This window comes from Atta colombica, unplaced genomic scaffold (genome assembly GCF_001594045.1).
Source record: "Atta colombica isolate Treedump-2 unplaced genomic scaffold, Acol1.0 scaffold153, whole genome shotgun sequence".
Taxonomy (NCBI): Eukaryota; Metazoa; Arthropoda; class Insecta; order Hymenoptera; family Formicidae; genus Atta; species Atta colombica.
This window is the reverse complement of record NW_017259243.1, coordinates 2012242-2027580: the sequence shown is the minus strand read 5'-3', so window position 1 is coordinate 2027580 and position 15339 is coordinate 2012242. Positions and strand designations below refer to the sequence as shown.

The following is a 15339-nucleotide window of genomic DNA, read 5'->3' as shown; positions in this document are numbered from 1 at the left end:
ATATATATATATACATATATTGGTTGATGTTACAATGTCAGAAAAATAAATTAATTTTTTTTATGGAAAGAAACAGAAAAAGAGAGAGCTTTTAAGGAAGTTCTAGAAATTTATGTTAATATCATATTAAATAAATCATTTTATATAAAGCTTGTGTGAAATCAAACAGTAAATTCAGAAATACAAAGTAGTAACTGTCAATATAGATAAGAATTTTTATTATTTACTAATATACAGGGTGATCCGAAATTCACGAATTCGGAGTACAGGATTCTTTATGATAAAAGAAATAACCTTTTCCTTTTGCAAAATTCCGTCTAACAAGTAGTTTTTGCAGGAGAGTAGGTTAAAGTTATATGAGTAAACGCAAAAATTATTTATCGAATGTAATTTTATTACAAGAAAGAATTTTTCGTTTTAGCTAAAATAATTTTTGCGCTTATTTATTAATTTTAATCTGTTCTCCTATAAAAACTACTTATCGGACGCAATTTTTTTAAAGGAAAAAATTGTTTTATAAAGTATGTTCTGTATTCCGAATTTGTAAATTTCAGATCACCCAGTATACCAAATATTCAACAATATTTACGATATTAATGATGCACAATTTATAATAATTATGAATCCAGTGTCGTATTTATCAGTAAACTACATATCGTGCACCTTCGGAGTCGATGTCCGGTAACGGTATACCCGATCGTTATACTCTAGGCGAAAGTATCGGGGAGTCTGTCACTACCAGGAGAAACTCAGACGAATATTTTCTCTCCGATTATATGTACACCCTAGAAATGGCTCCCTGTCTTTAGTTATATCTACATGTATATATATCTCTTCTATATCTGCTACGTAGGAGAATATGCGATTACTGTGGGAAATGTTCGTTTGTATGGAAAATAAACTTGTATTTTATGTTAAACATCGTGTTTGTATTTTCGTATTGTTATTAATTTTTATAATTATTGTTATTAATTCTTAGCCCATCTTCAATGAGACGTTTTCGAATTTTAATTATCTTGGATGCTAACCTTGAAATTAAATCAAATTTTTTTATTACAATTTTGTTGTGACACTGTTAAAAAAGTTTTCCTAATCCTACATAATTAATGTAATTATCGACATAATAACTGTGATTTTTATTCTATTTCTTTTCCAGGCACTTTTACGTAATATTTTACTCTTCAAAGTTATTAACGCTGAAAACAAATAGACAAGATATTGATATTAATACTGATTTTTGATCAGAGAAAAATTGATTATTTAAAATCGAGAGCTAAATTAAAATGAATATCAACTTATGTTTATATTAAAATAAAGAAAATGTGTTAAAACAAAATAGTTTGCCTACATTGAACTTACTTACTATTATTTTTTTCGTTCGATAGATTGAAACAATTTTAATAAATTCATTTTTTGTTATTGTAATACGACGACTGTATACATTTCCATCACGTGGTGAGTTGGATTCCATCACATTAGTTTCGAAACATTTCTTTCTGAGCGTGATAGAAAAAAATGTGAACGTTATAGATCGATCAAGATTAAACATCACTATAAACTGGTCACTACAGTTCGATCGAGATATCCGGATTCTATTATTATTAAAAGCTAACATTTCTTTTATAGTTTCGCGATATTAATACGGCTTTGTCGGCAGTGGCTTTTTGAATTTTCTGCACGAGGCGAATTTGGCATTGTGCCCGATATATGTCCCGAGGAACAGTGAAATGAAAGCAGTCCTTCTGCTGACTTTGTCGTCATCGTTGCGTCGCAACATACCGCCAAAATAGCGAACAAAGTAGGAAGAGTACTACGTCCTGTTGACGTCAATCGCACGTCGAGGAATTTTTTGAAGTATACAATCGCCTATCGAATCAATGTTTTTCTTAATGATGACTGTGTTGAAGTTAATCTTAGCATGTTGAAGTCAATCTTAGCAGACCAATTACACACATGTTATAAAATAGTATTTTTTCTTTTGCTAATATCACATTTAATTTCTTATATTCTTAGCTAGCAAAGAAAAAGACGTAACGACGTCTTTATTTTAATGTCAAATAATAAATAACGTTAGCTTGTTACTTGAGTTTATATATAAGAAAATTATGTTGTATAGTCACTTAAAAAAATTACATAAAATATTATGCGTTATAATTTGGCATTAATACCAAGGTTTTCATTTGTAGAAGAATATATATATATAAACATATTTAGTTAAAAAGTAAGGTATAAAATACAAAGAAATTTTAGAAAAACATTGAGAAAAAAATTGCTGTTTCAAAAAGTATTATAGTTTATTATAGATTCAACTTAAATATAACTGTCACAGATTGCCAAAGAAATAATATATTGATATCACGTATATTTATATTTTAAATATATATACTTGAATTAAATTAAAGAAGTTTTGCATTTTCAGCATTCAAAAATTTGTAAGAAGCCTTATCCGGTTCAAAATAATTTTTTTGTCGTAAATTAGTATCATTTTTAGCATTAAACGTATAACCGAAAATAAAATTTAATTGCCAAATGTATATGCCGGAGAATAAGAGTTAATCGAGTGAACACTAGTCGGATAAATGTAATAATCACGAATGCGATACGCACGCGGATCATATATATCTACAGTTTCTCCTCTCATCTCTCATGGACGGATTTCGTTACGACACAAGCCTCGGGGACGATGGCTTTCTCGAGAATCATGACCTCGCGTCAGCTTCCAAGGTTTGTTGCTAACCGTTTTTTATTTTCACTACTTAACTCGGCAAAATCGACGTCAATAAATAAAGTTAACGTCACCTTTCGCGACGTCTTCGTCGCGACTGACGCATAAGAGAATCGACATTAATTCGAATAAACGTCAGATTAGTCATACTTTATATTTCGATACGCATAAATTATGTAATTATTTTATTAACATTTCACTTCATTTATCTTATTCTGTTTTATGAAATGAAATGAAACAGATAATTTTTAGCATATCTTTAGATGCATTATGACAATCATAACGAAATAGTTGCGACAAACGGAAATGCGTCAATCATTTTTTTATATTTTAAATAATATTTTTATTTTATTTTTTGATTAAGTAAAAGAAGTTATGATAAATAAAAAAGCGATTTTGAATGCGACGTGATATTGTAAAATATTTGATAAAATATTTGATAAAATTGTGATCGTGTTTAAGAGCAACAAAGAGATGAACCTGTCTAGTTTCATTTTTTTTACTCTGCTATCACAATATCGATCTCAGTGTCAATAAACGTTCATTGAGCGAAAGACCTAATCGATCATCAATGCAATTGGCATCGGTATCGCATATCGCTTCGAAGCTACAGTCGAGAAATTTAATACTTAATATCCCTACGCTTCCTTAATCCGTAATCAGCGTTCAGCGTAATCATCCGCGAAATCTAAGCCTTTCAACATTTATATACTGTAATATTAAACTGTATGTGTATATGTACAGTGGGTACAAAAAGTATTCGTACAGAAAAAATTTTTTTTAAAAAAACTTTATTTTTAAAAATTAAATATTATTCAGTGAAAAATGAGTCATCGAATTGATGTCGAATCGATATCAATATGATGATTTCAATAATTTGACGTCGATTCGACATTTAATTGATGATCATTTCTTGCTGGGTTATTAACAATTTATTCATAAAGTATAAAATAGACTGTATGTTTCTTAAAATTATATATAACAAAAAGATGTGTATTAATTATAGAAAATACATCATCTGAAAAATAAGCAAAATTTAAAAGTTCCATTGTTTGAATGCTCAAAAAGTACTCGAGAAATTTAGCTTATAATATCAGAAATACATGCTCATTTATATATGTTAGAACAGAATATATTCATTGTATAAAATTGTTAATTAATGTTTATTTTCTACAAATAAAATTTTTTTAATAAAAAATTTGCTCTCACTGTGTATATATATATATATAAAATATTCTATACATGTAAGTTTAGAAATTTGCGAGTCAATTAATACTACGTGAAAAAAATTCTCAAAAAATTAAATAAAAAGGTCATTTGTAAATTTCTATTTTAAGTAGCAGTTGTCGAGATAAGGGTGCTAGTATGACTAATTATGGATTACATTTAGACGATTATTTGTCTATAAGTGACGCATGCGGTAGTGTAGTGAACGCTGATAAGTGCGCACTTTAGCACTTATTAATGCTCACAGATAAACATAATTTATCCATACTTAAACTTTAAAAAACTACTGCTTAAGATAAAAATTTACAAATAATTTTTTTATTTAATTTTACTTAAGAATTTTCTTATTATAATATTTTAATTTGTGAATTTCCGGACACCCTGCATATATTTTATATTTTATTATTATATTATACATATGAAATATACTTTGCGAAATATTTAGCAAATGTGTAATATTTATATGTATTAAGCTGAATATATTACGTGTCATAATTAGATTGTTCGGAAAGTCCGTATAATTTTTAAACAAAAATTAAATAAAAATTTTTTTATTAAAAATAATTTTAATCTGTAATATATGCACCATTTTTATTAGACAATATTTTTTCATCTTTCGAGTAATTTCATAATTCTTCTCCCATAGAAATTCTATATTTCTAAATGTCATCTACTAAAAAAATCCACAATAATTAATAATTAGTTTGTATTTTTCAATATGTTATTTGTATTTTGTACAAAATTGATACAGTTAAATCGCATGTACCAAAAATGAATAAAGATAAATAGTTATTTTAAAACAAACAAATGACAAATAAGCACAGTAGTTTTTCTTTCCGTGCGATTTTATTTCTCGTCTCTATACTCGAGTATTCTCTTATGATTTCAGGCACTGAGAGATGCCCTCAGAAGGGAGTCGTCAAGCTGGTGGCCTCGAAACTGCTAAGGGCGCTGTCCGAGAAAGGATTGGCCTTGCTCGTTAACCACGGCATTCCAGAATGGAAGGTATAATGAGAAAAGAGGGAGAGATGCGTTTGCAAAACGATTAGCGATCGCGAGGCTTCCTTTGATTAATCAGGCGCCGATTTCCTCTCGCAAATGTAGTCAATATCATGCGTTGTCGCAATTTACCGTCATGACCAAATAATTTGAAGCACCAACTGAAACGAATTGAATAATTGATGATCTTGTTGCAATATTGAAATATGTCGAATTCCAAATTACCCGAAAAAAAAAAAAGTTAATTATTCATTTTGTACAGACATTCGAGAAAATATATTAAGAACTTTTTTAGAATCGATGACTTTGCTGACAATTATATAAAAATGCATTTTACTGTCAATCTTAATTGTAATTCATAAGGCTAAATAATTAGCCATAATTAGTTAATTAAAGCGTAATTAAAAATAAGCTTTGATGCTAAATATTATTTATAAATATAATATTATTTTTGTTCATATTAATTCGTGGTACATAATATTGTTCCCGTTATAATTAGTTAACAATAATAGTTAATAATCTTCTCCTCAACTAAGAGAGAGAACTTTTGTAGAGGAATGTCAGAGTTTCATAATTTACATAAATTAAAGATTGTTTTTTTTTCGTTATCGAATGCTTATCTCGGAATTCGATATCTTGGAGCAGTGAGTAAGTCAAGTAGCAGTTGCGTTTTCAAGGGCCCATGATAAATACAATACTTGTGGCGCAATGGCCTTGCCGGCATTCATGCCTGCTATCGGAAACTTAACTGCGGGTGATACGGCCGTATTGCAGTATTTCGTGCGATAATCCGCACTACGACTTACGTACTTGCAATCGCGAACGTTCGTCGATGAGTAACGCGGCTGGAAGAATATTACTCGTGCGTGTGCACGCGCAAGAAAACACACTGAAAAAACCGTGCAGACGTGCCGCTAATACGCAGGAAGATAAGATGGTTTTTCAAGGATACTTTTGTAAAGTATCGCCTGAACGAAGTTCGTGAGATTTCGATTCGATCCCGAGCACTAGTCAATATGCAGTAGTCAGAAAGTTCATTAAAACGTCAAGTAATCGCTTATCGTTTAAGATAAATATACCAAATGAATCTGACACAAGTCATTAAATTCAACAGGCGTGGTCTTTGTTTAACACAGACTTAATTTTTTAATTTATCCGTGTTATCGATCGGTATTAATGTTTAAGATTGTCGGAATTAATATTAGAGAAGCCCCGAATCCTCTTGTCTTCCTTGATACTTTTTCTAGATATGTAAAAAAGAAATGTTTATTGAGATTAACCATCGGCTTGTATCTTATATGATAGAGTTGATTTACTGTTTTTGCCTTACCATTCCGCATTGTAACACTTCAAAAATTTCGAAGTTTATGAAAAAAAACCATCGTGTGAAGAAACATCTTCGATTGTTGAATTTTTACTGATTATCTCAGATCTTTTTACACAATTTGTGTAAAAAGAAACCTTTGCATCTTTAAAATCTTTTTATTGATCGTCATAGATCTCGCGATTGAATTATAATTTGTGAAAAAAAATCTTCGCGCGTCTTCGATCATTTTTAAAGATCTGTTTTTTTTATTCTTGCACTAGAATTCTTTTTCTCGCTTTCACCAAATATCAAACATACCTATTTTTAAATTCTAAAAGTTCAGCCACAAAAAAAGATTTACCAACTGTTTCAGATCTCGCAATCAAATCACAGTTTACGGGAAAAACATTTATCGGATTGCCACGATTTCACAATTTCAACAATCAAATTGCAATTTGCGAAAAAGAATCGTTACGTTTTCGGCCATTTTTACAGCGGACTGCTGTAGATTTCGCGAATCACAAACCGTGAAGCGATGGATGACAATGGACAATACGCGGTAGAATATGTTGGAACAAAGTCACACTCGTCGTAATCGACGATGTACTTTGTTCCACGTATTGGTTTCCATTTCCAGTTATTGAAATAGCACGCGGATAACCGCGCGCCGACATGCAACGATTATTCCGCGACGGAATTAGGAGCGATAATTCTCGGGTTTTTTCCTCCATCACGCCGATCTTTTCTGATATTACGTAACGGACACATGTGATATTACGCCACCGATAATATCAGCATAAATATCGTGCTCGATCATCTTCTGTAGAGGTACTGTCCGTGGCGGCCGTGACTAAGAGAACCGTGTCGCATGACATATGACCCACGTGAATCACTGCATGGTCTTCGATACCTCGTGACATTACCTTCCCGATATTACTTGTCATTCGAGGAATCGCGCAAATGCCGCGAACGCGGCGTGTTATGACACCTTGCGCATTCAATAATGGATGCATTCAGTAGAAAAAGCAACTTTGCAACTGCTGTAAAATTCTTTGACATGATCTTGCCCTTAGTTTCTCACTGGATTTAAATGTATAAACCATCATATAAAGAATTGTAAACAACAGTTGCTGCTTTTTCTGCTGAACGCAGCCGGTTATACGGTCTTCGACATGTCGCATATATTTAAAAACCGCAAAGGAAAAACTATAAAAATGCGCAATTTCTTGAAAGAAATCTTCGTTGAAAATCGCGATTAATTGAAGTAGTAATTTAAATATTAAATTTGAATTTAAAATGCGATTATTCGCGAGGAAAATTGAAACAAAAATCGTGTAAATCGGGTGTCAGTGTATAATTTCTCAATCATATTATATTTTAAGAGCGATTGTTTATATAATATTGTGATTACGTAAGAGCGATATCGCAAACTGCAATGTGGCTCGAATCTTTTTGGCGAAAATATTAACTCCTCCATGCGCTCTGTTGCTCTTGTTTTTCTCTTTTTTCGCATTAGAATTCTTGTTTAATTAAGTGAAATTATCGGTCAAAAATGTTTGAATTCTTGTCTAATTAGGTGAAATTATCGGTCAAAAATGTTCAATTCACCATTTGCGAAACTGTTTATTGTTGGACGTTATCAGAATGATCTAGATATCATCGCAATACGTTTCTCCGTATTACGCATGTTGCCTCTTAACAATGTAACGCGAAATTTGAAAGATGCGATTATAGTTGTCGAGATACAGGAGATACGTGAATCTCCATTCAGAGCAATAATTTTCATCGAAAGCGGATCTTCTTATCATTATGTAAATATTCATTTTTTTTTCTTTCTATTGTGTTTCGTTCACACCTAATGGCGACGTCGAAGTGAAAAATCTTATAATTGTTCCACCAAGCTTCGTTATAAATTTAATTCCCATATTTTTTTTAGATGAAGGCAGCTTACAGAGTTCTAGACACATTTTGCGAATTACCGGACGAAACGCGAGCAAAATACGAACGCGTTTCGCCGGATAATCACGGCTACGTTAAACCAGGCACGGAGAAGTAAGTTGGAAAATTGCGTTCTTAAATTGTTCCTATAATTGAATTTGCTGCAATTCGATTTAATGAACGTTCTCTTTTATTAACCGATCGCGATTTGAACGAAAAGCAACATGTATTATTCAGTTCATATTCTATAAATATTTCTGTTTCTAATAAAATTGATCATTACATAATTATTATATATCGTTCATTTGCTACGATAAGAGAACTAAAAAATTATCAGTTTTTAGTTGTTTGCAATTGTTTGAAAAAAGGAAATCAAGAAAAAAAATACTTTAAAAAAACTTTTATTTTTATACAATCAGTTATTCAAAATTGCATTTCAAAATATAAGATTTTTATAATTTAAAGTATTTAAATTCATTTTCTGAAAAACTTTGTTTTTTGAGCTATATCGTTGTAACAAATCGTTATTATAACAAATGAGCAATATATTTTGTTCACACATAAATTGGCTGTGTTCCAAAATTTACTGCCAATACTGAAAATCTATATATATAGTTTATATATAGTTTACATTATGTGCACTATAGATTTTCAGTACTGGCAGTAAATTTTGAAACACAACTCATATGTATCTAAATTACATTTAATTTGTGAATATTTAAACTTCAGATAATTATTTTTCAGTAGATGTGGGATATTCTTTAAAATTTATGAAATTTGCGTATATTGCGGTAGTCACATATAAGTTTTCTGTCAGAGTTTTTAAATTGAATTTATTTTCTTATGTGATAAGATTTTCGGACGAGATGGAGCTTCGTCATGCGTTTAACGTAACCGGATGTGGACGAATTCTGCCAGAAGATGAAGTTCCTGGATATAGATCAGCAGTGGACGAATTGACACGTGATTTCAAGCAACTAGCCACCATGCTTCTTACTGTAATAATCCCTGTCTTATTTAATAATTACGTTTCATTTGCATATATGAATTTAATTCCTAGATTCTATTTATTATTTTATCTCTTTCTGCGAACAGCTTTGCTTTATTGTTATCATTTTATCTATTCTTTCGTGATAAGAGAGAAGAATCTTGCTATGTTTGATCTTTGAATTGTAACTCTCAATGAGAATTGTCTAGCCACCATATATAGAATGAAAAACCCGATTTGCCGCAGGCTCTGTCTGTGGGTTTGGAACAGTCCCACGACTTCCTGTTGTCGAAGCACGCGCACATACTCGGCCCTGGCAACGCATCCACCCTGCGTCTCCTCTACTATCCGCCACTCGGTACACCGGTACAAGGACTGACCCGATGCGGCGCCCATTGCGACTATGGCACTTTCACTTTGTTGGCGCAGGTATGCAGATTGCGGAATTACATTACACGCTTGAAACTTATAGTTCGTCCACTACAAGGCTACAAGATTGTAAATTTTCTGGAAAATCCTTTTCACGACGCGCTCTGCATGTAACGTATCATAAATTCTACGTATCTTTACAATTTTGTCGAAACTGACAGAGATATCTCGGTAGGTTCATTCGCGTAATACAACGCGCAATTGTTTCACGATAAGCGGCTCTAACAAAAGCACCACTATCAAATAAAACGTGAAGATATTTAGATACATCGAGAAGACATTAGGCAAGAATTAAAAGATAATGAATTATTAAACATTAAGTAAAAGTGATTTAAATATAGTATATCAAACAAATTGCGATTGAAGAATATCAAGTCGATATAAAAATAACATTGTATTATGTACAGTATATATTTATATGTACAGATCACTACTAATTACAAATTATTATTAATTATATCCTATAATTTATGCAAAATGATAAAATATTTTCAGGATTGCGAGGGTGGTCTTGAAATTCAAATTGGGGAAAGATGGGCTAGAGTGGGTCATCTTCCAGGCGCCATATTAGTGAACACTGGAGAGTTATTGGGACACTGGACCAACGGGCAGCTTCCAGCACTCAGACATCGTGTTGTTATGCCAGAACACTGTGGTCGCGGCCGTCATTCCATTGCTTTCTTTGTACACCCAGATGACAATATTCCTATCGAGCCGTTAGATACAAAGATAACCATAACTAATCAAGAAACAACTCTTTGCCGCCTTCAGAAAAAGAAACGAAGTGTTCTCACGGCGTATCAACATCTTCAACGTCGTTTTCGCGAGACTTACGCGTCTTAATACGCTCTATGCGAGCCTGAATATTCTGTCAGACTGACCTAAAAACCGGAAGCTATAAGTCTTAGGAAACCATAAGTCTTAACGCTCGTTGAGTTGGAGCAAAAATAAAATTTCGCGGAAATTCGAAAGAGATTGATTTTATGGGCAGTGAAATTAAGATACACCATAAGCTACGTTTTAAAGTATGACCAACATATCTTGCTGTATATTGCTTGATATATACTATAAAAAAAATGTTAAAAAGTATTACGCATAATATCCATTCCATTTAAGGTGAACAAAGGACCAGATCGCGGATAATTGTAATTCTGACGATTAACGGCATAGCTTGGCTGTCTTAATTTCACGATTTACGTTCAAAAGTCAGATATCCTCACGAAGCGAAATTACAAAACTGAATGTCAAAGAAAGATGTAAAAAGAATGTAAAAGAAAATTGCGATTCTCCGTCAGTAATAAATAAATTTGTACTTAATTCGGAAATATTTCCATCATTCCTGTACCTAATAACTCGAAGAGATTGTGTATTGTTTTGCTTCATTTAATCTTGCAATCTTTGAAATTATTTAGAATCCAGGATCCCAGTCAGTTTCTTGTGGTTTCTGATACGTTTGGAAACAAATTAAAATGTCCCCAGCTTTGAAAGATAATGTTGGATCTTCGAATCTTAAACCACATTCTACATCAGTCTTGATTGTTTCTGTTTCATTTTTCATATGTCTCATCGACACCAATTTTCCTAAAAAATTAAAAATAAATTTTCATTTTATTTCTCTTTTAGGATTTTCTCTCATTCAAGTATACTTTTACCGGTAAAGAGAACTTCCTGTTCACGCATCAATCGGTATATTGCATTTTTCTTGAGATTGCCTTTGGTGCATCGACAACCCGCAACCTTTACGTTCTTTTTTTTATCTGTGATTTTGAATTCTTGCAATACATTTGCTTCACCTGTAAGGAAATCAATGATCAAGATAAATATACGATTACTATTGTGATTGATGCTCTCTCATACCTATCACTTCTTCGGCATCAACCGGTGGAAGTCTCGAATTTATCTCCTTTTTAACATCATCAATGAGCTTATATATCACATTGTATGGACGGATCGATATCTTTTTTTCATTAGCTTCCTGTTGCAAGTTTTTGTTTTTCATTACGCCAACATTAAAAGGATATATGATGGCTATAAATAGTTCATGTTTAGATTTATAGAGAATAATACTAATCGATATCAAGTATAATTAAAAGGATGTATGATGACTATAAATATTTCATGATATTGAGATTTATAGAGAATAATACTAATCGATATCATGTATGTCTTACCATTAAACATGTCTGCCATTTGTAAATCTGTTTCTGTAACAGATCCAACGCCATAATGGATGACATTTAATTCACATTTGTCGTCACTCCCGTAGGTATTAAAAACGTCTAATATAGCTTCTACAGAGCCAGCGACATCACCTTTTATGACAACGTTAAGTTTAGGTTTCCCATCATCATCAGGCCTTTTATTTTTAGTAAATGTTAGCTTTGCATATCTGCCGAATGCTCTTCTCTTTACCAGATGTTTCTTATATTCCTATAATTATCGAATAATAAAGTGAGACAGGATAAATACATGGAAATAAACACAAGATCACACAATAGTGTGATCTCTTTATTATATTTTATATTATAAAAAAAAACTTACTTTCAGATGTTCTTCATACTTTTTGTCCGCTGCAATTTTATGTTCCTGCGCTAGTTGTGTAGCTTTCTCCGCTTCTCTATATCGCATTATTGTGCGTGCTTTCTTCTCATTCTCAACTTCTAATATTTCATCTCCAACAGTAGGTAGTAAATCCTTCCATCCGATAATCTGCACCGCATCGGATAATTTAGCTTCCGTAACTGGATTTCCGGAATGGTCGAACATAGCTCTTACCTTAGCCCACGTTAAGCCGCTCACTATTATCAAACGAAAATATTAGATTAACATTTCAAAATTACTAAACTGTCTTAAAACATATTAGAAGCAAGAGAAAAAACAAATTTATGCAAAACTTTTCAAGGACACGGTTTGTGGAACTAAATTATTTTTCTGAAGAAATCGCTTATATCTTTTTCTTTATCTTTCATATTTGAGACAAAATATTTTTTGTTTTTACCAAGATATGCACCCTTTCTCAGAGTACCACGTTGAATCAAAGCTGTCGCTAATTTGCCACGTTGATGATCGGTAAAACATTCAATTATGACAGCTTCAACTAATCCCGTTGGATCACCCTTTAATCCCATGAGTTCAGCTTGTAATGCTATAGCCTCTATTAAAGTATCTAAATTGGTTCCGTGTAAAGCTGATATATTAACGCTCTGAATGTCCCCGCCCATTGCCTCAACTTGAATACCTTGTTGTGCAAGCATCTTTTGCGTTCTTATCTAAAATACATATAATATAAATTATGTTGCTCTATTATTGATCATTAAAATGAATGTTAAATCGCATACAATATCGGCTTCTGGTTTATCGATTTTGTTGATAGCCACGATAATCGGAACATTCGCTGCTTTTGCCATATTTATACTTTCTATGGTTTGTTCCATCACGCCATCATCTGCTGCAATCACTATTATTATAATATCAGTTACTTGTGCGCCTCTCATTCGCATAACATTAAAAGCAGCGTGCCCAGGAGTATCCAAAAATGTAATCGTTTCTCCCGTTTTCAACGTTACTATCAATTGGGATAAAGAAAACTTGTTAATATAATGTATATAATGATAAATACAATAAGATCGTATTATTTACCATTGAAAGCTCCAATATGTTGAGTGATACCACCAAATTCCATTTTTACAACTGATGTGTTACGTAATGTATCTAGCAATGTAGTTTTGCCATGATCAACATGACCCATAATTGTTACTACTGGACGACGTTTTATTAGTACAGATTCATCCGGTAGAGGTCTAGTAAATAAAATATAAATGAAATATAAATAATACAAATTCTATTGATCTTATCTTATATTATTTAATTAAAGCCTGTTCCCACCAATGTAAATTAACTTTAATCTCGGTTCAACTTTTTATCTTTTTCTAATTTTTAGAACTAAAAACTAAAAAGTAAGTTAAACTTAGAGATTAAAGTTAATCTGCATTAAAATAGAAATGGATATAATATAGTTGATTATTAGTACCTTTTAACAATATTGCAGTCCTGTGTATTCTTTTCCTTTTTGTTATCTGATCTAGATATCACTTTAAACTTTGCCCCAAGTTTCCGCACAGCATTGTACAATATATTTGGATCCTCTATAATAGTATTTCTATTGTAACGTTTAAATGAATCAGAAAGAGAAATTGCATCCATGACATCATTTATATCCCTTTTTGCAGATGCTGCCAGTTCTGATACAGTCATTTGGTTCCATACATCCACGACTGGCAAACGTTTTTTCGGTTTGAGATGAGCGAAAACATTTATCTGTTATAAATGATTTTAAATTTTGATATCATATTATCTAAAAATTAAATGCTTACATACAGAGCATTCAGTGATTTTGTAAATTTAGAATTATACCTTGTTTGATTTTATAAATTTAGAATTATACCTTGTTCTTGAAATATTGTGGTGTTATATGGTAATGCCGGCATTGCGTACATGTGAGAAACAAATGAAAGTTGTACTTCCCTACATTATCGCTTTTGATAATATCACAGAGTGGCTGCCTCAGTAAACTGCAAATTGTAATATAAAATTATTATAGAAAATATACTCTCCATTAAACCATAACATATATTTACGCAAGTTATTACGTAACGGTTTTACATTTTTAAAGAGTAAAGAAAATTAATAACTATGCAGTGTAGAAGGTTATGTTTTTTTTCTTTCGTAAGAATATTTTAATTTCTCATAATGCTCTCGTAATGAAATACACATACTATGCAGCAAATCTTGAAGATGCAACTTTAATCATTGTGATAATATCTTCAGAAAAAAAATAATCACCTAAATTTTATACACGTTCTGATCAAAGAAGTAACCATGTTTACATCAGCTGATTATACAATCAGATTAGCCAACTTTGAAAAATTGAAGGATTGTAATTCCTTATCTCAACAGAGACTAGACAAATTTGAGAACGATCATTTAGGTCTTTTTCATGCTCGAAAACTTCCGTACACTAGCGCCACCAACATTTTTATAAAAACTGCGTGATACATTAAGCTGAATTTTCACCTGACGCTACGATGTTTATTTTCAGCGTCAAAACAGGTCACGTGATCAAAATTAATGCTTGATATTTATCAATTTCTTACATGATTTATTTTGACGCCGAAAATTAGCGTCGAGCGTCAGCATGAAAAAACACTTTATGCTCGTATTCATAATCAGGTCTTATATTTAAGACTTCCTTAAATTTATCTTTAGATACTCTACGAATTATTTCATTGGCTGCTGAGCATCTAAAGATAAATTTACGGAAGCCTTAAGTATAAAGTCTGACTATGAATACGGGCATATGAATATGGGTTTTAATTAGTCTCTGTTCTCCATGCCAAATACATAATGTGAATTTGCTTCTCATCGTCGATAGATGTCGTGCGCAGTCCGCGGCAGTCAGAATTAGATCGTGAGTGTTATTTGTGATAAAAATACATATATTATATCGTTGATAATTCTCTCATCGCCAACGTCACGTATTATGATCTCTCCAGTGCGACATTGCTTTCCTTGAATGACGATATATTTCAGCTGTTTGAGTTTACATCACTTTGCATCCATTTTCACGTCGCCGCGACCAATTGCGGCAACATTCACGCTTATATCGCTGTTATCGCTGTGTAACACTGTGCGACCAATGCGATTGTGTCGCCTGTGTGTGTGAGCGAC

The 15339-nt window shown here is 32.1% G+C and overlaps 3 protein-coding genes across 4 annotated transcripts in view; 2 read left to right on the top strand and 1 right to left on the bottom strand.

Annotated features, from left to right (window-relative positions):
- The window catches only part of LOC108685529 (UPF0676 protein C1494.01), a 19760-nt gene extending 8831 nt beyond the window's left edge, over positions 1-10929 (top strand). The window contains exons 2-6 of the mRNA XM_018190368.1: positions 4842-4957; positions 8194-8309; positions 9049-9193; positions 9430-9612; positions 10108-10929. Of these exons, the coding sequence (XP_018045857.1) occupies positions 4842-4957; positions 8194-8309; positions 9049-9193; positions 9430-9612; positions 10108-10455 (908 nt within the window). The 3' untranslated portion in view covers positions 10456-10929. The remainder of the gene's footprint in view (positions 1-4841; positions 4958-8193; positions 8310-9048; positions 9194-9429; positions 9613-10107) is intronic.
- LOC108685528 (translation initiation factor IF-2, mitochondrial) lies at positions 10426-14550 on the bottom strand. 2 transcript variants are annotated; one of them, XM_018190365.1, is made up of 12 exons: positions 14455-14550; positions 14057-14183; positions 13643-13929; positions 13252-13412; positions 12951-13177; positions 12611-12881; positions 12154-12410; positions 11784-12042; positions 11470-11640; positions 11265-11405; positions 10958-11193; positions 10426-10493 (listed from the first exon to the last, which is right to left on the bottom strand). In XM_018190365.1, the coding sequence occupies exons 1-11, from the start codon at positions 14490-14492 to the stop codon at positions 11021-11023; spliced, it is 2112 nt and encodes a 703-aa protein (XP_018045854.1). In that variant the 5' UTR covers positions 14493-14550; the 3' UTR covers positions 10426-10493; positions 10958-11020. The 2 variants fall into 2 exon arrangements, with proteins under 2 accessions (XP_018045854.1, XP_018045855.1); XM_018190366.1 differs by having other exon boundaries at positions 14388-14523.
- A 501-nt stretch (positions 14551-15051) lies between these two features.
- LOC108685384 overlaps positions 15052-15339 on the top strand; it is a 12629-nt gene continuing 12341 nt past the window's right edge. The window contains exon 1 of the mRNA XM_018190143.1: positions 15052-15079. The gene's annotated coding sequence lies outside the window, so the exon portion shown is untranslated. The remainder of the gene's footprint in view (positions 15080-15339) is intronic.